Genomic DNA, 26,838 nt, shown 5'->3' on the forward strand with positions numbered 1-26,838 from the left:
GATCCATAGAAACAGAAAGCAGATCAGTGATGGGGAGGTGCTGGAAGCAGAGGGGCTGAGGGACGGCTAAAGATGGGGGTAACGTGAGCTTTCCCTGGAGTCTCCGTGGAACGCACTTGGAATGAAAGCCCTCCACTAGGACAGGGCTCACCTGTCCCACCCGCACTGTGCGCCTCGCTCTCCCGGCCTCCCCTTCTCAGACCTCTCCCTCACGCTGCCTTCTTCCAGCCCCCGAGTCCCCTCTCCATGGCTGGCCTTAAGCCACAGCCTCCAGGCAGTGATTCTCTCCGGGGTAGTGCACTGGTGACAAGTGGCATTCAAGTCTCATACAACAGTGGATTTTCCCCCCATGTTTTATTTTTATTTTTATTATTGATTTCAGAGAGGAAGAGAGAGGGGGAGAGGGAGAGAGAAAGAGAGAGATCAATGATGATAGAGAATCATCTACTGGCTGCTTCCTGCACCAACCCCCCCCCCCCCAACTGAGAATCAAGCCTGCAACCCGGGAATGTGCCCTGATGGGGAATCAAACAGTGACCTCCTGGGTCCTAGGTTGACGCTCAGCCGCTGCAATAGCTGGGTCTTTTGGGCGGGAGCGAATGAGGATTCTCTGGGTGTCATTTCCTTTACTCTCAGCTCCAGCGAGAGCCGGTGGGCCTGTGGGCAGGCGTGTTAGATGAAGCACAGGCTTGTCTCTCAGAAGATGGAAGGGACTCCCCTGCCCAAACGAAGCCAGGGAGGTCAGAGCTGGTGCATGGGACGGGACGGGATGTCTGAGGCCCAGAGAGCACTCGGCGGGAGCAGGTCCCTGGCTGTGGGCAAGGTAAACAGTGCCGGGCTGGGCTGGGGAATGCTGAGGCCGCAGAGGCTGCACCCAGTGTCTGCCAGTCAGCGGGTGTGTGTGTGTGGGGGGGGCGGCTGGAGGCTGGGCTCCCCGGGCTCTGTCCCCCGGAGAGAGGACGGCGTGAGGCTGGGCTTGCTCCTGACACGTGTGCTGGGCTGCGGGGACCTCTCAGGGACCCCTCAGCCACTGGATTCTCGGGGCTAGGCTTCAGCAGGCGCGTTCCCGGGGCCTCAGCTGTGCGAGGCCGCACAGGGTGTTCCTTTTCCAAAGCAACCCAACCCACCCGACAGGTTTGCTGATGATCCCCAGGCTCCAGCCAAGAGGTGTGAGCAGCAGGCACCTGGCACTCCCGCCTGGCTGCAGCCCCGCGGGCAACTGGAGCCCTCGCCTGGCCCTCGGCAGTGCAGCCCAAACCTCAGGACTGAGCGGGAGGGACTGGAGCACGGAGTCCCTTGGAGCCCCAGAAGGACTCGGAGCAGCTGTGCCTGCCTTTCTCTTTACCCCCCTTCTCCTTCCCTCACCCCTGAACCCCTCTATCTCCCCCCACCCCCACTCATTCCTTTCTCCTTCCTCCTCCTGCTGCCCCGACCGACCTCCCTATCTTCTCATCCATCAACCACCCCCACTATCATCTTCTTCCTCCCTTCTCTCCTTCCCTCTTTCCATTCTCCTTCCTCCCCTGTTCCTGATTCTCTTTCTGCGACTTATCCTTCCCCTCACACGCCTACCTCCTTCCCCCCTCACCCCTCCACCCCACCCTTAGATGTACTCCTTCCTCTACCTTTTCTCTACATTTCCCTCCATTTGGCTTCTTTTCCCTTACCTCCCCCCCCCCCCCCAATAGCTCCCTCTTCCTCCCTTTCCTCCCTGTCGGTCATCTTTCCCCTCCCTGAATCTTTCCAGCGTCCCTTCCTCCCCTCCCCGCTTCTCCCCACCACCCCCCACCCCTCCCGCTCCTCCCCGCCCAGCCCAGCCGTGTTTGCTTTCCTCCCGGATCCAGATGAAAGGGCTGCCCTGCCCGGGCCTGTGCCCGGCCCACTTCTGGCTGCTGGGGTCCTGCTTCATGGCTGAGGGCGCGGGGGCGCGGGCCCTGGGGCAGGGCCCCCCGCTCAGCGTCCAGCTCCTGCGGGCCCGGTACCAGGACCTGAGGCAGCAGCAGAGAAACCAGGCATACTGCGTGGTGCTCCCCAGAGGTAGGGGGAGCCGCAGGGAGTGGAGGAGGGCCTGGCTGGGGGTGGGGGTGGGGGGGTCCTCACCCTCCTGCTGGCCCACCCTCCTGATGGGGCAGAGCGGGAAAGCCGGAACCTGGAGTCAGAGCCAAATAGAGAGGCTGGTTGGTGCAGGCAGCTCTGAGGGCCCCGTGCCCCTGCCCCCTGAACCAGGGGCCTCACCCAGGCCCCCAGCCGGCAGCCTGCTGTGTCCTGGCCTCTGCTCTCCCGTCCATTACCATCTTGCTGGACGGTCTGCCCTGTGCACAGGCTTGGCCCCTGCAAAGCCAGGCGGGGAGACGGGCGCTCTGCCTCCTGGCTGGCTCTCACCAAGCGCCTCTTGCAAACCCAAGGAACTGGCTGCGGGGAGAGGAGTGGGGCATCGCCAACAGCCCGGGCGCTGGCCAGGGGACGCATGGGGCTCGGGTCCCAGGAGGAGCCCTGGCTGGGGAGCCGGCTCATGGCAGCCTCAGCGGCAGCCAGGGAGGTGCAGGGGGACACAGCACCCCCTCCTCCAGGGTGAGGCCTGCTGCCGGGGGAAGGCAGGTTTCGTGGCCGGAGGAAGGGAGGAACAAGGCACAGAAATCCTGTGATGGAGACCCTCGCCTTTCACCTCTCCCAGGGGAACGGGTCCCAGGAGGGGGGCGGTGCTGCCAGGTCAGGCTGTGCCCGGGCGTGGCAGTGGCCAGTGGCACCGTCAGGATGGGGCCCTGAGGAAGCATCGCGTCCCCACCTCCTCTGTTCGCAGAGCAGCCCAGGGCACTTGGGTTATGTGTGAAGGTTTCCATGTTGTAAAGCTGTCAGTCCCGGAGCACACGGCCCGGAAGTTAAGAAAATGGCACCTCGGCTATGAAGCAGGACCAGTCTACATAATTCCCACCCAAGTTCGTGTGTGCGGGACAGAGACTTTGCAGACGCGGCCACATGGGCCCTGGTTTCTCCTGGGTTCCCAGGCCTGGAGCTCAGGGGCCGCCTCTGACCCTGCCCCCCAGCGCTCTCCACTCCCACCAGACACTGTCACCTACTAGGCCTCCTGCAGGCGACAAAGGCCAGAATGCACCAGGGAGCTGCCCTGACATTCTGGAGGTTCTCCCCAACCTCCCCACCACCCCCCAACACACACACAAACACACACAGGCTGACCACAGCTCTGCTTTCTGTAGGAACATGCCTTGCACACATCCATCCCCACAGCCAAGGGCTGACAGTAATGATCACGTTCCACATGTAACAAGATGCCCCTGAGGGAGAGGCTTTGTTCTGCATGCTCACCCCAAAGCTGTTCAGGGAAGCAGTGGTGCTGCCAGTGTGCCCCCAGAGCAGAGTCTGTGGGACGGGAAGAGAAGGGCCAGACCCCCAAAAGGAGCTGCTTGGACACAGTGCCTCCCTCCTCGCCTTGGGTGGGAAACCCCTCGTCAGAATCCCAGGTCACACGGCCGGGAAGTGAAGACTTTCCCATGGTGCCGTATGTGAATCCTGACGGGGTGACCACGTGTGTGTCTTCTCTCCTTGACATTCGTTCAGCCAGAAATGCTAGTTCCTTAGCTCCTCCTTGGCTCACTCCCCCTGATGCAGGAAAAAACTGAGGCCTAGTCGGGCTGGTGTGGCTCAGTGGTTGAGCATCAACCCAGGAACTAAGAGGTTGCCAGTTCCATTCCTGGTCAGGGCACATGCCCAGTTAGATTGAGACTTGACCCCCAGTGGAAGGGCATGCAGGAAGCAGGCAGATCAATGATGTTACTCTCTCACTGATGTTTCTATCTCTCTATCCCTTTCCCTTCCTCTCTCTAAAAATCAATAAAAACTTATTTTTTAAAAACTGAGGCCTGTTATTCAATTCTATTGTGCTTGCGTCTTTCTCCATATCATTGGTCCCCTCCCTACATTTTATTATATTCATTGGCTTATTGTTTTTCTACCCTACTAGAGCACATGAAGGTATGTGTTCATTGCTGTATTACCAGGACCTAATATAAATAATGCCTGGCATATAAGTGCTCAATGAATATTTGTTGAAAGAATTAATAATTGAGAGAAAGAGAGAGAGAAGAGGAGAGAGAGGAGAGAGAGAGAGAGGAAGAGAGAGGAGAGAGAGAGAGAGAGACAGCCAGCTTGCATGGGTGTATGTGAGTGGGTGAGGTTAGGAGTGCACACGTGTGGTCATGTGTGTGTCCACGTACATGTGTGCACACACACGCCACATCCTGGGCCCCTGGCCTCTGTGATATTGGGGGCGCTGCCCTCTTTAGCGGAGCTGCCCAGGTCCCTCCCGGCGGTAACCCTGCTTGTGCCTTGCTTCCTCAGGAGGGAACACGCCTGCTGCTGCCGAGTCCATGGTCAGTGCCGTGTGGATTAACAAGGAGCGGAGGCACTCGCTGTCCCCGGACCAGGCGGACCCCGCGGCCGCGGTGCTGCTGGAGGAGGCGGACGCCGGCTGGCTGCAGGTGCCCCGGTCTCCGTGGCACACACACCTGCAGATGCACTGCTCCGTCCAGAGCCCCCACCAGGACGCCAGCCAAGGCCTGTTCCCGGGGGCTGAGCTGCGGCTTCCTCAGGACAGAGGCCCGGGCTTGTTGGAAAACAGGCAGGGGACTCCGCAAGAGGCCACGACCCCAGGGGCCGCCCAGCAGGAACATCGGGTGGACGATCCCCAGACCCAGACCCTGTGCTCCGGCCTACCCAATGGCCTTCCGGGCCCTTCTCCCACAAGGAACCCACAACGGCCTGGGAAAGTAGCACACTACCCCTTCCCCCAGAGGAAGGCTCCCAGGATCTCCCAGGCTGCCCGGAACCTGGGCTTGTACGGCCCACCCTGAAGCTCTGTCCTCAGCCACATGCCCAGCCTGAGGCCAGCTCTGGTCTCATCACAGGACCACAGGCAGAGCCCCGAGGAGGACCCCTAGCGATGAGCAGAGCTGGCCTAACTCCCTGTAGGGATTGTGGGAAATGGACCCCGCAGTGGGCACGTGGTCTTGGCCTTCAGAAAAGAAGAGCTTGTCCGGAGCAGATTGCTCACAGCCCCGGAGGAAAGAGCCTGTCCGATCCGCGCAGCCGCTCTGCTCACACAAGAAGACACTGCTTCATGGCCACGGAGCCCAGAGGCCCATTCCCTATGGAGGCCCAGGAGGACGCCGGCTCAGTCCCTAGAACAGGGAACCAGCTTGAAACATAGAACAGGGACCCTGGCCAACGGAATGCCATAGCAGTGCCCGGGAGTCAACGAACGTGGAGAATCTTGTTTCCCACATCTTCTGGGGAAGATGGGCTCTGAGAATTGGCGTTCTCTGGTTACTCTGCCTGGAGGCCAGCTCACTTCCAAGTCACTGCATTCACTTTAGTGACCACACCATTTCAGCTTGAGCTTCCTGAAGTGTGGTCACCCTGGGTAAGGAGGGGCGGAACGATGCCGATGCCGCCGGTACCGCCTTGTGAGCCTGAGGGTCTTTAGGAAGGGTTGCTCCCCTCTCACCTCTCACCTCTCACCGAGACTGCACATTCCAGTGTCATCACAGACTTACTTCCTCCTGTCCTTCCCTTCCTCGCTCCCTTTTCCCCTCCTTTTTCCCTTCCTTTTTTTCCTTCCTTCCTTCCTTCCTTCCTTCCTTCCTTCCTTCCTTCCTTCCTTCCTTCCTTCCTTCCTTCCTTCCTTCCCTTCTACTTTTCTAGCTGTCTGTCATCTCTCTTTTCCTCCCTATCTCTCTCCTCTCTCCAATTGCATTAGTAAACATAGTAAACATTATTTGCAATCTATAGTAAGAGCAGCCTGAGCAGAAGCAGCCAAAGAAATGCTCCTGCTTAGAAAACGTGTGGATCACTCAGCCTTCTGGGACCATGCAGCTTGAGAGCCACATGCTCTCTTTGGCTCCTTGAGTGTGGCTCTTCCACAAAATACCACGGCCTGGGCCAGTCTATTTTGAAGAAGTGGCGTTAGAAGAAGTTTAAGTTTAAAAACATTTGGCTCTCAAAAGAAATGTCAATCATTATCCTGTTGATATTTGGCTCTGTTGACTAATGAGTTTGCCGACCACTGTTCTGGGATATTTTAAACCTAAGAGAAAGCACAGCAGGTGTTACTTGGGTGTGATGGGGAATAAAGTATGACTTTCCTGGTTAATGTTTGACTCAGTAATGATATTTAAACACATCTAAGGTGCCTTTTCCTCATATAAATCCCCTCTCTGTAAAGTTTCACCCCTCCTCTCCCACACACCCCAGGGCACTGTCTTGCCAATCCCCTTCCAGGATTGTCATTACAAGTAAAAAAAACATGTACCTGCTCCTTGGACCATCCAGAAACTCACTCCAATTTGGAGATTCCTTTTGTAATTAACTAATAAGAGCTTGTTGTTAATTTTTTTTCATTGTTAATTTTGTAATAGTCTAATGAAAAATTTCTGAAAAACACTGTGTCCTTTGATTTTGTTTTTAAGAGGATTCTCCACCAAACCCTCCTTATTATAATGTATTGGTCAGGATAGGCTGTGCTTTGCTGCAGAAACAACCCCCCAAATCTCACAACAGAATCTTTTTTTCTCACTCATGAAGTCTACTGCAGATTTGGGCAAACTCCCAGGCCAGGGCAGCTTTCCTGCATCTATTTACCAGCAATTCAGGCTGATTTAACCTTGTGACACCACCTTATCAATACTGGCAGGAGAAGAAGCTATGCATTGAGTCATGTGCTGACGCTCATCACTTTTACTCCCATTTCATCGTCCAAAGCAAGTCAATGGTCATAGCTCAATGTGAAGGATATGAGAAAGTACAATCATCCCATATGCCAAAAAAGGAGAGAAGAAATGAAAGCATGGGAGAGCAGCACTAATGGCTAATACAGATAGATAGGGGCCAAGCCATAGCACCATACTAGGTTTCATTCTGAATGTAATAAATAGCCATTAAGGGATTTACATATAAGACTAAATTTATTTCGATTTGCAAATTAACCAGATTACTCCCGTTGTTCTAAGGAGGATGAATTGAGAATCACATGAAGAGGCAATGTCATGGGAAAGTGGGCCATAGCAAGGTCAAGTGGGGAAGATGCTGTCAGTTCAAGCAAGAGTGGAAGCAGGGAGACGGAGAGAATGTGAGCACATCTGATACATACTGTGGAGATAGAACCAATAGGATTTACTGAAGGAAAAACCCCAAGTTCCGTTTGGAAAAGACTGAGTTTGAGATGCTCACGAGGCACACAAATCAAGACATCAAATAGATATGGGGGGAAATGAGAATAGGTTCTGGGCTGGACTTAGGAATTTAGGTGTCATGAGTATGTCCCTTCTTTTCCAAAGAAGGAGAAAAGATAGATCAACCGAAAGACTTGTGTACATGCATATAAGAATAACCAATGGATGCAAAACATTAGGGGGTGAGGGCATGTATGGGAGTGGTGTGGGTGGCAATGGTAAGATATGTACACATATAATACCTTAATAATAAAAAAACAAAAAAGAATGAGAAAAGAGGAGGTCACCTATGCAGTGTGTAGAGAGAAGACAGGGTTCAAAATGAGTCTGGAAAACTCCCAATTTACTTAGTTGAAGAATCCCCAAGGATGTCCCCAATCCTTACTTAGGAGAGGAGGGGTAGATGGAGGAGGAGGTAGCAGAGGGCACTGAAGAGGAGTGACAGGAGGAAGAAGCACCAGGTGACCTGGAGTCACAGATAGCAAGAGGCAGAGACTGTGTGGTGTGACCTGCTGCACAGCCACTCCCCTAATGGCAGACCACCCACCAAGTCCCATTATCTAGAGTCCGCCTTCATTAGTCTGGAGTCACTTTTTGAGTGTGTGTGTGTGTGTGTGTGTGTGTGTTGTTGTTGTTGTTGTTGTTATTTTATTTTATTGTTGTTAGTGCTCATGCGAGGATATTTTTCCATTGATTTTTGGAGAGAGTGGGAGAGGAAGAGACAGAGAGAAACATCGATGAGAGAGACACATCGATTGGTTGCCTCCCGTAGGTTGGGCACAGGGATCGAGCCTGCAACTGAGGTATGAACTGGGGACCCTTCCATCTGCAGGCCCATGCTCTATCCACCGAGCCAAACCAGTTAGTGCCTGATGTGTTTTCAAGAGGCCAGAGTCCAAGAGGAAATGCCACCGATGAGGGAAAACTTCTCAGCCAAGGGCAGGCCAGCTAGGTGTTAGCAAGTTCAGGTTCAAGCTCACTGGGAGTGCCTTGGCCCTGTGGGCCTGCCTTTCCCCAGCACCGGTCCTCCCATGCCTGGGTGGGCTGTGGATTGAGGGTCCCCCGTGGCAGAGCTGGAAGGGAGAGGAGGCAAGGGGAAGCTAGTGTGCAATCCTTCCATGCCCGTCCCACAAGGCTGCTCATGCCAAGAGCATGAGCCCGGAACCACCTCTCTGTTTCGCAATCACAAGCTTTTACCAACCCTTGGGCTGTCAAACCTGCTGGGACAAAGGGCTCAGGTTACATCCGGACTCTCACTCTGCTGAAGACTCTCTCCTGCTGGCCAGGACTGGAGCTAAGGCTCTCTCCCCTTAGTCCTAGCAGGTTTTCCTAAACCAGAGAGCAATCAGCTCACACCATAAAACCTGCACCAGGCAGATTACATTCCTTAGAGTCACCCCTCAGAGCCTACCCCCCACCTCCTCCTCACCACCCCCAACCTTCCAGCCCACAGTGAAGGCGCCCCCGCGTGGCTGCCAGGAGACTCGCTTCCATCTTCCCCGGCTTGGAGGCGGGGGCATCTGGGCTTCAGTCTCAGCACCGCCTTTGTGTAGACATGACCTTGGCTGAGTCACTGAGCAAGTGGAGCCAGCCCCATCTGTAAGGGGAGGCGGTAAGAGGCTCCGTGGGGTGAGGATGCGGACCTGAGAGTCGGTCTCATCTGCTGCCAATTCTGCTCCGTCCCGCTAGGGGGCGGGCTCCCGGCAAGAAGGCTCCGCCTGATTTCCTAACTTTCAGTCCCTCCTCTCCTTCCCTAAAGGGCTTTCAATCCCGTTCACGTGAAACCATCTTAAAAGGTCTATCTCATCATATTGAAGTCAGAGCTTTCCCCTCTCCTCCTCCCCTCCCCCGCCCTGGCCACCCCTCTCCCAGCACATTTGTGTGTGTATACCTTTAAGGCCAGAGGGAGGGGCGTGGTCTTGCAGCTCAGACCCCGCCCCCCTCTGTGCCCGCAGCTTTGGGCGCGAGGGTAGGAGGACAGCGAGGACACAGGCTCTTCCTGGGAGCGACTGTGTGTGTGCACTTTGGGCTCCTGCCCCCGGGCTGTTTGCACTGACCTGGCTCCCGGGCTGCAGGGCTGGTGTGGACACGTGGCGGCCCCACCGGCCTCTGCAGGGGTGGTACCCAACCCAGCAGCTCCCCTGGCACTGGGGTCCCTGTGAGGAGGTTACACCTGCACCGGCTTCCCCCCTCCTCCCTCCCGTCCCATCAGAGGTCCGCTTCTCTTTACTAGCGGCCCCGGTCTCATCTACCCACAGCTGGCCCAAATATTTGAATCCATTTGTGCTAAAATAAAGTTTCTTAACATTCCTCAATATGCCTCCTTTTATTTTATTTATTTTATTATTATTATTTTTTTTTACAGAGAGAAAGAGAGAGAGATAGAGAGTTAGAAACGTTGATGAGAGAGAAACATCGACCAGCTGCCTCCTGCATGCCCCCTACCGGGGATGTACCCGCAACCAATGTACATGCCCTTGACCGGAATCGAACCTGGGACCTTTCAGGCCCTTTCAGTCCGCAGGCCGATGCTCTATCCACTGAGCCAAACCGGTTTTGGCTCCGTTGATCTTTCAACACTACTAAGTTAAACTCCCTTCTTCTGACTCCCTCCCTCCCTGAGTTCTATGTCACCATAGCTGGGACAACCCTTTCAAATGCAGGGTCGGGCAAAGGCACGTTTCTAGTGGTACGTATGGAAAGTAATACATGAATTAATAACCGGTGATACGAGAATATGAACCCTGTGTTTCACATACTCACAGGCGTATTTCTGAATACGCACAACTGTGTGTTGCCCGCCCTGTATTTCTGAAGTGAAACAGCCGGGGGTGAAATGGATGCTTCTCTGTGGAGGCCAGAGGGGACCGTGATGTTTTGTAAATAAATACCCGTGGGTGTGAGCGGGACTGTGTAATAGAGCTGACAGGCCGTGGGGGAGGGAGAAGGGGAGTGGAAGGGGAAGAGGGGAGGGGGAGGGAAGGGGAAGAGGGCCCCTGGCAGGGATGGCAAGCTCAGGGACTGAGACTCACCTCGCAGGATGGTCTGATCACGGATTCCTAACTGGGCGGGCCATGCGGGTGCGTCACGTCCCAGGCCTGTAGCCTCCTTCACAAAGGTCAGTCTTTACCTCAAATGGTTCTTGTGCCTCTAGGATAAGATGCCTTTGAAACTTCAGACTCTGCCATTTTAACAAGTTTGCTTAGTAACCTTCAGCAAAGCCCCTGAGCACTGGACGCCCAGAGTCTCCCTGGGCCCGGGGACTCTCATAGTGAAGCTGGTGTGATTTAGTGGGGTGTCGCTCTGGGGTGGTGGTGGGGCCTATGTCCCACTTGGGGGAAGCTGAGTGTTGGTGTGTCTGCTCCAGGTCCGTGGTGCTGTCACTTTTTAAATGGCCAGTGTGCATCAATGCAGCTCCTGTGTTGAGCGTCTGCCCCCTGGTGGTCAGTGCTTGTCATAGCTACCGGTCTGTCGGTCGGATGGACATTTAGCTTTTTATATATATAGACAGAGTGTTAGCTAAGGGTCATAGCCATCCTCTGGCAGCTTGGGAGATAAGCATGAAGTCACTCCAAACTAATGGAGAGGAACCCAGACTAAACAACATGGAAAAGTATCGGGCGGCCACCAGAACCTTCTTTGGGTCCATCTTATACGGCTTACAACTCAGCTCAGAGAAACTTGCACACGTACAAGCAGCTGCATGACCCTGAGAGGCTCCAAAAAGCACTGCACAGGAGACAGATGACATGACTGAGGGACACTGGAACACAGTCAGCTTATTTGTGTCTGTGAGTGGTTGTCCTTGTGACGTCCCCGTCCAGGCTAAGCCTCCCAGGAGTCCTTGTGAGTATGTCAACACCGCTCCCATAAGCCTCCGCGTAAGTCCTCCCTAGCTTGCCAACACTGCTCCCTCGCGGAGCGAGGATGGAATGCAGGGGCCAGAGGGAGGCACGCGTCATCCTTTGTGTTAAGATGCAGCGGGTGCCCTGCCTGATCTGGAGGACGTTCAGGGCCGGTGGGCGGTCCCGTGATCCTCTCCTTGGTCCTGCTAACTGTTCTTTCCCACAGTTTGTGCTGTTATAACCGCGGGAAGGGAGAACGTGGATGTGGACTGTGCGATGAGGGAGCATGGGCAGCCTCAATGAAGGTTTTAACAGCTTATTCCTTCGGGCTGAGAGTTGTCCCCTTGCCGGCTTTCGGAATAGCTGTGGAAATCCCAGAATTACTGCCTCCCAGTCTCTAGAAGCCAGTCTGCTGTCTGCTTCCATCCAGTCAAGGAGGTCAGCCTAACTGGTTTGGCTCACTGGATAGAGTGTCAGCCTTGGGGACTGAAGGGTCCCAGGTTCGATTCCGGTCAAGGGCATGTACCTTGGTTGTGGGCACATCCCCAGTAGGGGGTGTGCAGGAGGCAGCTGGTCGATGTTTCTTTCTCATCAATGTTTCTAACTCTCTATCCCTCTCCCTGTTTCCTCTCTTTAAAAAAAATCAATAATATATATATGTTTTAAATCAGGGAAGTCCCAGCTCCTGAAGGTCCGGCGAAGATGCAGAGACTGGGCCCACCTGTCACTGTTACTCCATGACGTGGCTTTGCTGCCTCTCACCGTTTCCTAGGGCGGGACCATGACAGCAGGCCCTGGCGGTGCAGGAGGAACAGGGCGGAAAACGTTTGAGCTTCTGAGTGCCGCTTACAACAAGCCTGTCCTCGGACCTCGAATGCTCCCTGTGTACTGGAACGTGAGAAATAAACCCCTATCTTCTTCCAGCCACTGAATTAATCATTGGGGCTCTTGGTTGACGGTCTAGCTTTACCCGACCCAATACAGAAATGGACACTTAGAATCGGGGTGATTCAGTAATATATGTGTGCACGCGTGTGCATGTAGGTATGTATGTATGCACATGTGAACAGTGGGAGCCAAAGGAAACAGGTGCTTTGGGTTGGAGGGCTGGAGATGCTTTCTGTGGCACATTCTAGAACATTTGCATAACCCGGTAAGTGCGTGTGATCACTTAGCCCCATGCCTGCGTGCTCAGGGGACCTGTCAGAAGCAGCAGGAATTTTAGTGGGTGTGGGCTCTCAGTGACTTTGGCTGATTCTGGCAGGGACTGGGCATGCCCTACTCCTACCCATCTTCCCGCATTTTAGCCGCTTCAATGCACAAATCCCGTCTCCAAACGTCAGCAGTGCCCTCTCCCTCCTGGTGCTGGTCTGTGCTGAGATGGGCTCTCCTGGGCGGAGAGGAAACAGAGCCGGCCCGGGACCAGGGCTGGAGGGCTGTTTGCTGCAGAACCAAGTCCACGAGAAAGGGAGTTTGGGAGGTGAGAGCACAGGTTTTGGCACGACCACCTGGGTGTGCATCCTCCTTTCACCCCGGGCCGCATCCCCTGAAGCAAGTTATCCAAGCTGAGCATGCCTTTCCTCACTTGTAAGCCGGGGCTGACACTAATAGTAGACACTGCAGAGGAGCCCTGTGAGAACTGAATTAAATCATCCAGGTTAAAGCTCTCAAGGCAGTGCCTGGGGCGGGCCTTATGGATCTGAGCACGCAGGGGAATGCTGCCCTCTGGTGGCCACGGGCCGTTTTCCATGGAAACGCACATGTAAGTAGAACGCCGCGCCAGAACCGCATGTAGGACTGCAGCAGCGGGAGTTTTGCACGGCGGTGTTTTTGGGGTGGCCGCGTGTCCTTGCCGATGGAGTGCAGCCTAGCATGAAGGGTGGGAAACGCCCTCCCTGGCCAGGAAGGCTCAGAGCTTCAGAAGTTGTTTTGATTTTAAGGATTACTGCCATCTACTGGCCGCATTTCATACTTGCAGGCAGAAGTGACCATCTTGAGTCAACCCAAAACACTGAAAATAGTGCACTCTTACTAAGGAGGGCTTTCGCCCTACATCTTGGGTCATTCAGTGTGTCTTCTCACCACAGCGGCTTTGCTCTCCACCAATTATTAAATATTTTAGAATTATGGGAACCAGTTGTTTCAACTTTGGGCATCCAGAAATCGGCCACCACAGGAATAATTACACCATGAAAACTGGCGAACACTTGTTAGGACAAACGGGAAGGATGATCATGCTTCCTACAGCAGAAACCATCTGGTGGCATCTGGGGCCTTTGCTCACTTGAGCTCCTTCTCTGCATGCACCTGTTACAGGCAGGGCAAGCCTATGGTATCTTTGTGGCTCATCTCCTCATTAACTCAAAAGTTTTACAGCTGAGCCTAACAGCCACCGGCATGGAGGCTTCCAGGCCAGTTCAGTCCCTCAAGGCCCCTAATTTCCCTTGGATCTTTCCCCGCCAGAACTTTCTGAAGTGGATCAGGCCACGAAGCACATTTCTCCACCACACCAGTGACTCACAGCCCTGGCTCTGCATTCGAAGTGCCTGGGGAGCTGGGAAAACATACCCAAGTCCACACCCCCGTCTGCCCCATTTAGAGAAAATAAGTCAGAATGTCCAGGAATGAGGTCCAAGCGCCAATATCTTAAAAAACCACAGCACTAGGCGGTGATGTTCAATGCGCCTGGGACCCTGCAGCTAAGCCTCAGCATATATGGATATGATCCTCTCTACCTGTTCTTCCCCGCCTGCTCAGACCCGTGAGAAGGGCTTCACTGGAGAGTCTGGGTGGACTCTCAGCTCTGCTTCTCCAAGGCCCACGCAGCAGTGAGCCGGTAAGCTGGGCAAACACATACCAACCGCAGCCAATATTCGAAACAGCTCAGAATGGCACATGACTGTACCCGTAGCTTAGAAAGCATGCAGCAATTCGCCAGTTTTCCAACAGAGGTGGTGTGCCCAGACCCTGTTGGTTACTCACTCTCCAGACGGGAGATTCCAGAGTGAGGTCCCTGGTCCCAGGACCACCAGCAGCAGCCACAGCAGCATCTCCAAGCAAGAGAGTGTTCGGGCCGCACCCAGACCTCCTGAATCAGAAACGCGGGACATGGGGCCCAGCGGCGTTAACAAGCCCTCCAGGTGAGGCCAATGTCCATCCGCACTCGAGAGCAGTGCCCCCCCAGAGCCACACGAGTGTTAGCAGCTGACCACTGCGGAGACGGAATGCTGTCTAGATGTGAGGGCTGAGGGAAGCCAAGGAGGGAGAGACTCGTGATTTTACTTCTCTAGGGACCGGCAGATCCATCCCACGCTGCTCAGAGCCCGCCACCTGGGAACTCAGAAACCAATGTCTGGATAACTCCCACCGAGGCTACGTTATCTCAGGGAATTTTTTTTTTTTTTAATCTGTAGTATGCAGACATTTTTCTTTCTCTGAGAGAAAGCATCTGGATGCTTGGGGCCACCTTTGGAAATGGCCCGTGTGGCTTCTCCAGTTATTTCCCGAGGCCCCGGTCTTTGCCTGAGTGTCGTCTTGCACATTCCAAACCTTTGGAACGGCTCCCTTCCAATCTCCCGCGTGATCTGCGCCCCAGCGGCCCGTTCTGAATGCTGTGTGGGCTCTGTGCAGGGAGGGATCTAGGCCCTACCCTCGTGTGGCCCAGGAATTCCCCAATTAGAATGAGCAAGGCTCCAAAGTAACCTTATGGCCTCCTGTGTCCCACAAGACAGTCTCTTTGCCACCAGTAAAAAAAGGGGAGATGGCCACAGGTTCCCTCTACCTCTCCTCGCAGACAAAAGGCCTGCGCACGGCCCCCGCCCATGAGGGGTCAGTGCTTTGCAGGAAGAGCCTCCTCAGAGCCCCTCCAAAATGCAGTCTACTTGGACCACACGGCACCACACCCCCTCCCCGGCCTTTCTCAGTCCGAGTGCTCAGCAGCCCTGCCCACCAAACTCAGTCCGTGTGCCTCGACTCACTGGCTCTGCCTAACGCCCAGATGTTAGGATGGATAGAAAGAGGACCAGGATATCTGAACCCACAGCCAATCACAACCCTCCTGGCCCTGGTTGGTGTGTGTGTGTGTGTGTGCGCGCGGTGAATCTGGTGGTCACGTGTTGGCATGGACTCCACTCATTCCTGTCCATCTAGGGCTGTGTGGTCTCCTTGGACTTTTTCCGTGACCTCTTATTCTGGTTTCTTTATTCTGTCTCCCTGGCTGCATCTTTGTGGTATAATTTACCTACGATAAAATTTACCCATTTCAAGTGTACAGCTTAGTGATTTCTAGTAGAGTTGTCAAATCATCCCCACAGTTTGATTTTAGCGCATTTTCATCACCCCATTTGTGGTCTCTTCTGCCTCCTCTTTGGCAACAGAGATGCCTGGGCCAGCTCCTCTCACTGAGTCCTGTAAGAGCTGATCCCCGAGGAGAGCCCAGAGGGAATTCATTCAGATGAAGAAACCCCTCTCCCCTCCCCCGACTCCGCACCTCACCACAGCCTTGGCCTTGATCTGCTAGAGCCCTCTCCCTGCAGAGTACAGGGAGATGCTGTGAGGTCACCAAGACCTTGCACACGTGATCAGACCTACTGACTGTGCATGTACAGTTGCCGGTGTGTGTTCCTGGGTGAAGAGTGGTTCATATAGCCCATGGACACAGACCACGGAGTGGGGAAGGCTGGGAGAGGGGTGGCTGCCGCTAGTTGGAGGTAAGAAAGGAGGGATGGATGGGGGACATCTATAATAGGGTAAAATAAAAGCAATCATGTCGTGAAGACATGGGGGGGGGGGGGGGGGGAAAAGGCTGGGGGTGGCGGAAGGAATGGGAAATATCTGTAATACTTTCAACAATTAAAAAAATATTTTTTAAAAAAACAACAATGCCTGAGTCAGAGTGCTCAGGTTCAAATTCAAGTGCTGCCATTTAGGAGCTGTGGCAGGTCTCCCGACAGGTAAAGTGGAAATCAAAATAGTACATCCGAGGACTGTGAGACACAGAGGACCTGCGTGGGGACCATGGGAGTGCCTGTCGCAGTCTCAGTGCTTCATACGTGGTCCACGTTATTACTAGTCTGATCACATTTTCAAAGAGGTTGTATCACTTCCCCCCAACCTCTCGATACAGAATTCTAAACCCAGAGGTGAGGAGATGCTGTGCAGGACAGGTGCACAGGGAAGTCCCCAGACCCGTAGAAGAGGAAGATATGGTTGAAAAAGGATTGGAAGAAGCCACGTAGACGGGGAGAGATGAAGAGGGACTCGAGGTGGAGGGAAGGGTGCAGATAGGCGGTGGGTAAGGGAGAGCAGGAAGCAGGTGGTCAGGGATGCAAGTAAGTGCAAGGGCTTGAGATGGAACAAAGCAGCTGGATTCTGAAGGGGCGTCAGGAGGCAGAGGGAGGGAGGGAGGCAGGATGAAATTGGGGAGGGAGCTGACTAGCCTGTAAAGCACATGTGTCAAACACAAGACCCGCGGGCCAAATCCATCCTGCCAGGCCTTGCAATGTGGCCCGCACCCGCGCTGTCATCACTGCACTCCGCTGCGTTTCCATCACAATGACAGTTTATGACTGTTCAGTAAACCATTCGGCCCGCGATTTAGGCTGGATTTTAGATTTTGGCCTCTTCTCTGATTGAGTTCGACACCCCTACTGTAAAGTATGAAATTCCGAATTCTTAAGAGGAGAGCCAAATAAGGTGCTGGAAATCCTATATAATAAAAGGCTAATATGCAAATTGTCCCCTGAGGAGTTGACCTGGAGTTCAATCACTCACTATGCCATGCACTGACCACCAGGGGCCGGTGTGGAACAGTGGAAGCAGCGGGGAGTGAGGGAGTGAGGGAAGGGAGAGGCACGGAAGCAGGGAACCTGATTGGCCCTGATTGCTGGCCAGGCCTAGGGACCCTACCCACGCACGAATTTTGTGCACTGGGCCTCTACTGTACTAATAAAAATGAGAGCCAAAACCTGTTTGGCTCAGTGGATAGAGCATTGGCCTGTGGACTGGAGGGTCCTGGGTTCGGTTCCAGTCAAGGGCATGTATCTTGGTTGCAGGCACATCCCCAGTAAGGAGTGTGCAAGAGGCACCTGATTGATGATTCTCTCTAATCGATGTTTCTAACTATCCCTCTCTTCCTTTCTGTAAAAAAATTAATAAAATATATATAAAAAAATGAGAGCTTCGCCCAGTCTACCTATTTTTTATTTATTTTTTATTTATTTTGTACAGAGAGGAAGGGAGAGAGATAGAGAGTTAGAAACATCGATGAGAGAGAGTCATCGATCAGTTGCCTCTTGCACACCCCTCACTGGGGATATGCCCGCAACCAAGGTACATGCCCTTGACTGGAATCGAACCAGGGACCCTTCAGTCCCCAAGCCGACGCTCTATCCATTGAGCCAAACCGGTCTCTGCCCAGTCTACCTATTAACCGCGGGGTCACGGATCAGTTCCCAGTGAGGGCTCTATCCCCTGTGTGGGCTGTGCAAGAGGCAGCAGAGCAATGATTCCCTCTCATCATTGACGTTTCCATCTCTCCCTCTCCATTCCTCTCTGAAATCAATACAAAAAAAATGTTTAAAAAATAAATATGAAAATGTAAGAGCCATTGGCAAAGCTTGAGATTTACCATCTGTCCTACCTTCTCTTTGACCTTGGAGTCTGCCCACCTCATCCAGAGGTGCCTGCAGTATTTCGGTGGGTCCTTTCAGAGATTCCGGCTTCCAACAAGGGCAGCTGGGGCCCACAGAGCTAACGGGGCGCCCCACCAGCTGCGATGCTTTCTCGGTTCCAAATGAGCAGGAAGCAGGTCCTGCCGCGCAGAAGCAGCGGCCAAGGGCACTGGATGCTGCCAGCTACTCAGGCCTCTGACCTCCCTCCCACAGCCCAATGAGAAGCGGTCGTTTATAAACACACAACACACACCGGGGTTTAATGAGAAAATAACTGTATACTTGCATTGAATGCCTCACAATCACTATAAAACCGAAGCAGAGGAATGACATCTCAGTGGTTAACATACACAGGAGAGCCGGATTCAGAGTGTAATAGTCAAACACAGTATTGCTGCTTTTGCCCCCTCCTCCTCCTCCTCCTCAAAAAAAAGAAAAGAAAAAAAAAATGTCATTTGGGTAAAGAGCAACACAAAATCAAAATTGGCAGCTCACTCACTGAATGCTTAGAATTCAGGAGAATTGGTTGTCACTAAAATTGGATATAGTCATCATCTCTAAACACGTAAGCTATTTTTTTTTCAATACATAGTTTAATTACATCCGTTTTTAGTTGTGAAAAAAATTGTTTGCTTATCTGTCTTCAGAGGCAAGAGCCAACACTGTTATAGTGTTCCTTGTTGTGTGTGTGTGTGTGTGTGTGGTGTGTTGTGTATATATATGTGGACACTGATCGATATACTGCTTCTATGTCACTGTCTAGCGTGGGCGGCATGCACGGGTGGAAGGAGGCGAAGGAAACTGCACCGTGTCCTCTGAGCAGAGCACAGCCTGGCCCCCGGCCACGGAAAGAGCCCGTGTCCACAATTTCTGGATGAGAAAGCCAAGGCTGGTCAGGAGTGACTCGGCTGCGGAGGGAAGTCTATAAACACGGCTGAGCGGAATAACTTTCAGGAAAGCCTTGAACGTCTGCAGAACCTAAACATCTGTCCTAGTGGAGATGAGCAAGCTTGCAGACTACTTGGGGGCAGGGATGCGGAGGGGAGGGCCAAGCTTCCCACCAGCCGGAGGCCCTGTTACATCTTCAGAGAGTTAAATAGGGAGTCATCAGGGAGCCCAGAGCCTAGCGCAGTGCTATGTACAAAGCAGGGGCCCCATGGTGCTTTAATGAGTAAAAAAAAAAAACAACCACAAACAAACCCAAGAGCGCAGAGAAAAATCTGGCTCTTCCCCAGAGAATTTACACGTCGGTGGGATTGCAGGGGAGGGGCGGGAGGAGAGAGACAACAGTGACCTGTGGAGGGAATGGACAAATGCCGGAGAGGAGGGGGCCGCCATGAAACAGCCACGTGGCCGCAGGCTGTCTCGGGAACTCTGCATTTGCTGCCTGATCTACACACGGAGCTCGGACCAGAGGACCCGGTGCGCTCAGTGCCTCTGGCCGCCCCAGCCACAGACCAAGGGGTGTGCCTCCGAAGTGACCCCATGGCTGTGTGGCCTACAGCCTTCCCTTCAGCTGCAAATCCTCTTCCCAGGTGCGGGCTGGCAGCAGGCACACAGGATTCCTTCCATCAGAACGAACATCTCCAGCTACGTCCCATCCCCAGGACGGCTTCCTCTTGTGAAAGACGGGGAGGTTCTTCAGATCGTGCCCAGGGTCCCAGCCAGATCCCGAGGCAGCTCTGGAAGCAGGCAGCACGGCTGGTTCCTGGCACCGCCCACATAAGCTCTCTGCTCCTCGCCACCCTCGCCAGCGGCCGCTGTGCCCTGGGCCAACCCAGGCTGCCAGCTCACCGGTGTTCACCTCCAAGCCTGCCTTGGGGACACTGGACCTCACCGGGCACAGCATTCTTCCTGGTTGTACCGACAGGACTTCTAACCTCACCCAGATCTCGTTTTCCCGAGGATGTCTACCTCTGGGCCAGCCTCCCCCCACCCCAAAATTAATTTCTTGCCACAGGGATATTATTCATCTGGTGCCCCTGGCGGTGGGCACACGTCGAATATTCACTTGGAATATTCAAGAGCAGGATTCATACAAAGATGGCACCAGCTGCCCAGGGGTAGAATGTGGCTTCACACTGCAGGCTCCCTTGACAGTCTTCGAGGATCCTCCTTGCAAATGACCTGAAAGTTCCAATCCTTCTCGGTGCCCACTGCTGGTCTGCGGATCAGTTTTCCCCTAAGTCAACGCTAGTCTAATAAAAGGAACAAAGATAATGTGCACAACATCTACGTACAAACTTTATGTGGAATTGCTACTCATCAGAATAACATATTAGAGCTTATGACACCTTAGAAAAACAAAAACGAACTTCAGTGAGGTCTGACTTCATTATTGCTTATTTGTAAAAACCACAGTTTTAAAACAAAAGGAAAAAGAAAAAGAAGAAAAAAAAGAATGCTGGTCAGGTTTTGTTTTTTTTTTCTCATGGCCAGAACGGAACATTTTCTCATCCAGAAATGTAGGGCCCTCGGTTACGGAGCGCCCTCGTCATATTGCTTTACATGACAGAGAGAGTGAAGCTGGCATCCTCTATGGTATGCTAGGCATGAATACAAAGCGTGAGAATAAATACGGTGCTTTCCTACACGTCATGTTACAAAACTGCTCCAAATCCTGCAACTGTGCCTCATGCAAACACCATGTCCGGCCAGTTCACAATGACAAATACTGCATCAGCTCCGTGCCTCTATATCCCTTTTCACAAAAAGGCCTCCTCACTCACTCCTCATGCCGGCGAACAGCTTTGGAGGAAATCGCTGTATACCCTGTCCCATGATCACTCTGGAATTTTAATCCTCTCACACACACACACACACACACACACACACACACACTCTTACTCATGGGCATACACACTTTACACCAACACACAAGAGGTGGGTGAGTGCGTGTGTAGACAGGCACACACTCACACACACACACACACACACACACACACACACCATCTTTAGCGTTTGTAGCTGAAATATCTAGTCTTTATTTTTCTGTATCATCCTGAAAAACACTGGCTGATCAACAAAAATATCTCTTACTTCCTTATTTCCCCCCACTTTTCCTCCCTCCCTCTCTCTCTACCTTCGTGGCCTTTCTTTAACGTTTCATTTCTGATTGATCCAAAATAATTTCCCATTCTTCCTACCACCCCTAAGGTCCACTTTATGGCATTCTAGTAAAATATAAGCCCCTTTTCACTTCTCATCATCTACCTCTCTGAGGGCAGAGTCTGCCCTTGTTCAACGGTTGCCATTCTAAAAATACCTCTACCCTCTTGAACCAGATGTTCAATGTGCACAGGCTTTATACATGGATATATTTCCCCAATCCCATCATAAAAATAGTCGTTGTCCACTAAATATAGTTTTCCTAGGAAGAAACATAATCATGAAAACGTGTTCTCCTAAACCTGCAGATCAGTCAATAGCGTAAGCGGACGAGATCCTAAAGCTAAAATAATCCATTTGGTTTGGCTTTCTCCCCCTCTCTCAGCCTCCTTGTGTGGAACAGATTGTGTTTTGCAATAGGAAGAAACGTTGTCTTAAAAATAGGGATTGTGTGTATTGCGACCATTAACTGCTCCCGATTAAAAACAAGGAAATGTGAGATAAATGGAGTCATCCCTGCCTCTTCTCAGCAAGGAGAGAAACAGGATCCATGTTTTGGCTGCTGGAGTCGACGGAGTTCACCCAACACCTCTGATGCTGGGTGGTAGGTGGGCCCCTGGTGAAGAGGCCTCTGTGCCAGTCGGCTGCACCAGCCTGGGCTCCCTGCTCTCCAACAGCCCCATCACCATTGCGTTTCCTCCCACCCAGCCCGGCTGGTCTCGGTTCTGCCTGGAACCACCATGTTGATTTGCTTGTCACTTCTTTGTCCTTTGGAGCAGGTATGGATCGGTTCAAACCCAGACGGTTCTCGGAGCCACAAAAAAAAAAAAAAAAAAAAAATCCTTTCTCTGGATGACTCCCGGGTGTAGAGTTTGATGGATGGACTTCTTTCTTCATGTCATGGTTCATGGTTGCAGCTTCTGGTCTCGGGAAGGATGGCTGAGTTTGGTTGCACTTTAATAAATAGTCCATTAAAATGCTGGGATGTGTGGATGGCTTGGCTTCTTGGTGACCCAAGCACGCAGGAAGCTTCCTGGGTGGAAGTGTATTATTCATTGTCCTCCTCCTCCTGGTTGGCATAGATGCCCGCCTCCCAGCGCAAGGCCAGGGCGTTCTTCCTTCGGTTAACCCGCGTGGCCTCAAGGACCTGAAGAGAGAGGGGAAGAAATTAGGCAGAGTCCATGATGTTAACTATGTATACAAACCCATTTCTCCGTTGTTGTTGTTGTTGTTTTTCCTCCTTGCCCTCTCAACAGCATCTAATGAGGGGGAAGTAACAGTGCCTGTACCGCTGGGAGGTAGGAGGACACACAGGGGGTGGGTGGGAGGTTTTTGGGTGTGCACTGCTAGCCTATGTCCCCTCGCTCTTTGACCTCTAGTTAGTAACACAGGTGACTAATTTTCCTGAAGCGTTCTGCAAGATGGGTGCTGTCTGACAGAAATACCCTGGACCTGGGCCATCCAGTAGGATAGCCACCAGCCACACATGGCACCGAGCACTTGACGTAGGCCGGGTGTGGCCGAGAAACTAAATATTTAATTTTAATTAATTTCCATAGAAATGTCCTTACAGAGTTAGCACGAGCTCTAGGCTGCCTTAGTCACATTGCACACAAGCAAACTAGAGAGCAATGCCAAACCACTGGGCCAGCGTGAACTCAATCCATTAGGCTTTGTGGATCTGTATCAGCTGTGATCATATTTATACCACAAAAGCCTGCTTGGGTATAATTAAGCCTCAAGGAGACATTAAGGGGTTGGGGGGAGAGGATAGTTTTCCAGGCCAATGAAAAGCAACCCAAGCATCTTGATGCAACGTGAGGGCGGTAGGTGCTAATAAGTGAGATAAAAGGTGACAACATCAAGGATGAGCAGCTCACCACCATCCTTCCCCAGAGCAGTCTGTGGGCTCCTGGGTGAGGAGGAAAGAGGCGGGGAGGGGGGAGCGGGCGGAATCACTTCCATGCTTTGGTTTGATCAGGATGAGACCCAGCTGAGTAACACGTTGGTTGCCAACATGTGAGAAATGGTTTGAGTACATGGCACTCCACCTAAAGCATGCCCATGCAAGCCAGCCAGCTCAACTGCAGGGGCATTAGCTTAGGGTGTGAAGTTTCTGATTTTAAAGAAAAGTCCAGCAGAGCTAACCCTGGTGGATAATCCAAATAGCAAGGAAGGCTTTGCTTATTCTAAGAACGATCATTTTGACAGCAACAGGGATGCTGGCAACTCCAGAGAAGCAAGGAGATGCGGGGGTGACGGGCAGGGCTGGGAGCCCAGACGTAAGCAGGTCCTGGGGGTCCATCTCAACCTGCTTCTCTGCCCCCCTGACAAATGAACCAACTTCCCAGAGCGTCAGTGTACTTTCCTCTCGGAGCCTCCCTCGGTCCTCCCAACAGGGACAACTGGACTGGACATGTAGGACACAGTCTATTACGCACATAAGCCATGCCATACAGTGTTTTGTGTGTGAGCATATCACGGCCACCTATTCTATCTAAGAATAAGGTATCAGTAGGAAAAAGCATGCTTTCCAATGTGTTATAGTTATAAGCAGAGGATTCTTCTGGGCAGTGCAGGTCACATGGTACTGAGCAGCAGTGCCAGACGGGCATTGGAAGTCCTGAGCTTTATTTCCAGCTCTGGGGCATGCTGTTCTTGTTCATGGCATCTGGTGCCTCAACTTCCTTCATCTGCAAAATGGACACGCACTACCGCCCTACGTCACAGGCTTTCTCAGGGGGCAGGGCTGACTCTGAAGTCCAGGCAGGTCTAGGGGTACATCCTCGTGACTGTGTCACCTTGGGAAGGTTTGCCCTCGTGCCTCAGTTCCTGTGTATGAATAATGGGAACGATAAAAAATACAGTATGGAGTTGGCCCGAGGAATACATGAGGCACCATGTGGAAAGCATTTAGCAAGAACTCCCAGTGTATAGTAAGTTCTCAAGCAATAATGACTTCTATCATCGTGTGAAGGGAATTCATAAACTATAGAGCGGTAATCAAATATGAGGCATTTTTATAAGGCTCTCTACCCTGTGCAAACTGGCCACCTGTTCACCTCGCACATACACACTGAAAGGCGTACCTGAAAGCTAAAAAATACATCTATGGTTCTGCAACCAGGTAGCCATTGAGAAAAGTACATGCGATGATATTCTCAATATTCATTTTATACCCGATGGAAGGAGATTGCTGACAATCATCAGCTTATGTATCTAGGTAATTATAATTATTTTGATAAATAGGGAGATTTAAAGTATACTGTGCTACAGGTTAGCACAACCAATAGGAAGGCTAGTTTTCAATGTGTAGCAAATGCGAGGCTATCTGAGCCCTATAACCAGAACTACTGTTTCTAATACGGAGAGAAGTTCTCCCATAGGTGCACAGAGTGATATGGATGATATCATCCAGCAAAGCATTGTTGGTAGCAGCAATAAAATTTTATTTTTAGGACAAGAAACAACCTACATTTCCATCACTAGGAGGGTGAATAAACAGTGACATGTTCACTCTATGTAATACTTTACAGCAGTTACAATGAGTGACCTAGAACCATAAAAATCAAGATGGACACATCTAAAAACAATGCAGACAAAACAGAGGAAGGAGTGCAGGATACTACAATATGATGTATTTTGTAGGAAATTCTAAAACATGCAAAATCAGAACATACTATATATATATATATATATATATATATATATATACATATATATACATATACATATATATATATATATATATATATATATATATATATATATAGTATAAGTATAAAAACATGCATGAAATCAATGCATGAACACCAAACTCAAAAATAACTACCTCTCAGGAGAGAGAGAAAGGAGAACTGGGAGAAGTAACAGGAGGGGTAAGTTCTACTTGCAATATTAATTTCTTTTGAAGATATTAAGCACATATTATGAAGTGATAAGAATGGACAAAGCTGGATAGAATGCATAATTTTATTATATTATGTTATTTAGCACATTCGAATGCCTGCTCCATGACATCAGGGACTGTTTTGTTGACTGCTCTCCTCTCAGAACCTACAAAAGTGCCTGTGGCATAGTAGGTGCTCAAAAAGCTGTTAACAGAGCAAGTGAATGAATGTGGATTTTCTCCATAATTCTGTAAATTTGAAATAATTTGTTTAAAATAAAAATAATACAATGCTGTAGAAATAAAAGTACAAAATGTTTCTCACAAAAAAGAGAAAATATTAGAAAATGGGGAAAATGAAAAATGTACATTTCACAGCACAAGTCTGTTAAATCTGTGTATGAGAGAAAGCTGTAGCACCATTGGCGTGGCTAAGTGGTTGAGCGTCGACTTAGGAACTAGGAGGTCACAGTTCGATTCTCAGTCCGATTCTCAGTCCGAGCACATGCCCACTAGGGAGTATATGGAAGCCAACCAATCAGTGATTCTCATGATTGCTATTTCTCTCTCTCCCTCTCTGAAATCAATAATATATATATATATATATATATATATATATATATATATATATATATATATATATAATTCTATTGACTTTTTACAGAGAGGAAAGGAGAGGGAGAGAGAGAAACATCGATTCAGCTGCCTCTTGCATACTCCTTACTGGGGATGTGCCTGCAACCAAGGTACATGCCCTTGACCAGAATCGAACCTGGGACCCTTCAGTCCACAGGCCGATGCTCTATCCACTGAGCCAAACAGGTTAGGGGAATAACAAATATATTAAAAAATAAAAATAAAAATAAAACAAAATAAAATAAAGTTGTAGGGGAAAGGAGACTTTCGGGGAAATTCAATGCGCAAAGCTTCCAAAACTAAAACAGAGATTTAACATTTGGGTAAAAGGGAAGCTGGATGGCTCACTTCTGGATAAGTTCAGGAATAGCTTATCCTAAAGCGAAGACACAGAGCTCCCTGGATGTGTTTAAGCAAACAAAGGACCGGGTCCTCTTGAGCTGCATTGCTTTCTAACCAAACCAGGTGTGTTTGCTGTCAGAGCCTGAAGAAACAGACATCTCCCAGCTCCGTGAACAGGGCAAGGTCTCCTCCATCCCACCACACGGCACGGCCGGCACAGCAGGGTGCATCGTGGCTGCGTGCATGCCAACGTGTGGAGGCAGTTCTCCCAGTTCAGAAGCAACAGGAAGAAACAGACACGGAGACACACTGCTTTCTTGTCCTCCTCCTTCAACCCACCGGGAAATGGCAAACCACAACCGCATGCACCTGGCCCGGCATGCAGGAAGACCAAGACACACAAGTGGAAAAGTACCTCGGAAGTCACCTTGCAAGACAGTAACTTAGAGGTGTACTGGCAGAGAGGGAAAAGTCCAGGTTAGTACATGGCAGAGACACACTCCCCTCCCCCCTCCCCCTAACCGGGAACCGGTACCACAGGGGCAGACAGGAGGGCAGTAACACCAGGAGACCATTACACACCCACGCCAAGACTTGCTTCATCTGATATTCATTTATTTAGAAATCCATATCTTTTGGAGCAAATAGATACCCTATTATTTTTAATAAAAAAAATATCAGATAAGCCATACTTTGTTAATTCAAGGTTTTCTGTGCTTTGAATTAACAAGATCACCAAGTTCAAGGGCATCACTGACTCAACCCATCATTGTCTGAGGCTCAGGTCAAGCTGGGGGACCAACTGGCCAGAAAAACACTGTCGACGCACTGTCACCGACAATAACTCCTGAGTGAGAAAGTCCATGATTTAATTCTCCATCTTCGGTCCTCCTCTGAGCCCGCACCTCCAGCAGGAGCGGAGACAGCTCAGGGCCATGAAAAAGCCATCCCATGTGGTATAGGCATCCCCGCGTCCCCCCCTGGCAGGGATTCCACCCCAAAGGCCTCCCTGCCGATCCTGCACATGAATTTTCACAGAGTGTGGGGGGAAAAACAACTCAGCACCCTGGGCATGTCTCCAGAGACCAGTGACGCTCTGGGGG

At 51.4% G+C, this 26,838-nt stretch overlaps 2 protein-coding genes across 10 annotated transcripts in view; one reads left to right on the forward strand and one right to left on the reverse strand.

Annotated features, from left to right (window-relative positions):
• The first annotated feature begins 1,789 nt into the window (after nucleotides 1–1,789).
• Nucleotides 1,790–5,886, forward strand: CUNH9orf152 (chromosome unknown C9orf152 homolog). Its single transcript, XM_036433059.2, has 2 exons — nucleotides 1,790–2,037; nucleotides 4,357–5,886. The coding sequence occupies exons 1-2, from the start codon at nucleotides 1,845–1,847 to the stop codon at nucleotides 4,866–4,868; spliced, it is 705 nt and encodes a 234-aa protein (XP_036288952.2). The 5' UTR covers nucleotides 1,790–1,844; the 3' UTR covers nucleotides 4,869–5,886.
• A 12,132-nt stretch (nucleotides 5,887–18,018) lies between these two features.
• Nucleotides 18,019–26,838, reverse strand: part of PALM2AKAP2 (PALM2 and AKAP2 fusion) — a 259,879-nt gene continuing 251,059 nt past the window's right edge. For 6 of the 9 annotated variants that reach the window (XM_036433054.2, XM_036433052.2, XM_036433058.2 and 3 more), the window contains 2 exons: nucleotides 26,151–26,189; nucleotides 18,019–22,015 (listed from right to left, as the gene is read on the reverse strand). In XM_036433054.2, the coding sequence (XP_036288947.1) occupies nucleotides 21,917–22,015; nucleotides 26,151–26,189 (138 nt within the window). In that variant the 3' untranslated portion in view covers nucleotides 18,019–21,916. The remainder of the gene's footprint in view (nucleotides 22,016–26,150; nucleotides 26,190–26,838) is intronic. The other 3 variants (XM_036433053.2, XM_036433055.2, XM_036433057.2) reach the window with 1 other exon arrangement.

Source organism: Pipistrellus kuhlii, unplaced genomic scaffold (genome assembly GCF_014108245.1).
Source record: "Pipistrellus kuhlii isolate mPipKuh1 unplaced genomic scaffold, mPipKuh1.p scaffold_m20_p_12, whole genome shotgun sequence".
In the NCBI taxonomy this organism is placed as follows: domain Eukaryota; kingdom Metazoa; phylum Chordata; class Mammalia; order Chiroptera; family Vespertilionidae; genus Pipistrellus; species Pipistrellus kuhlii.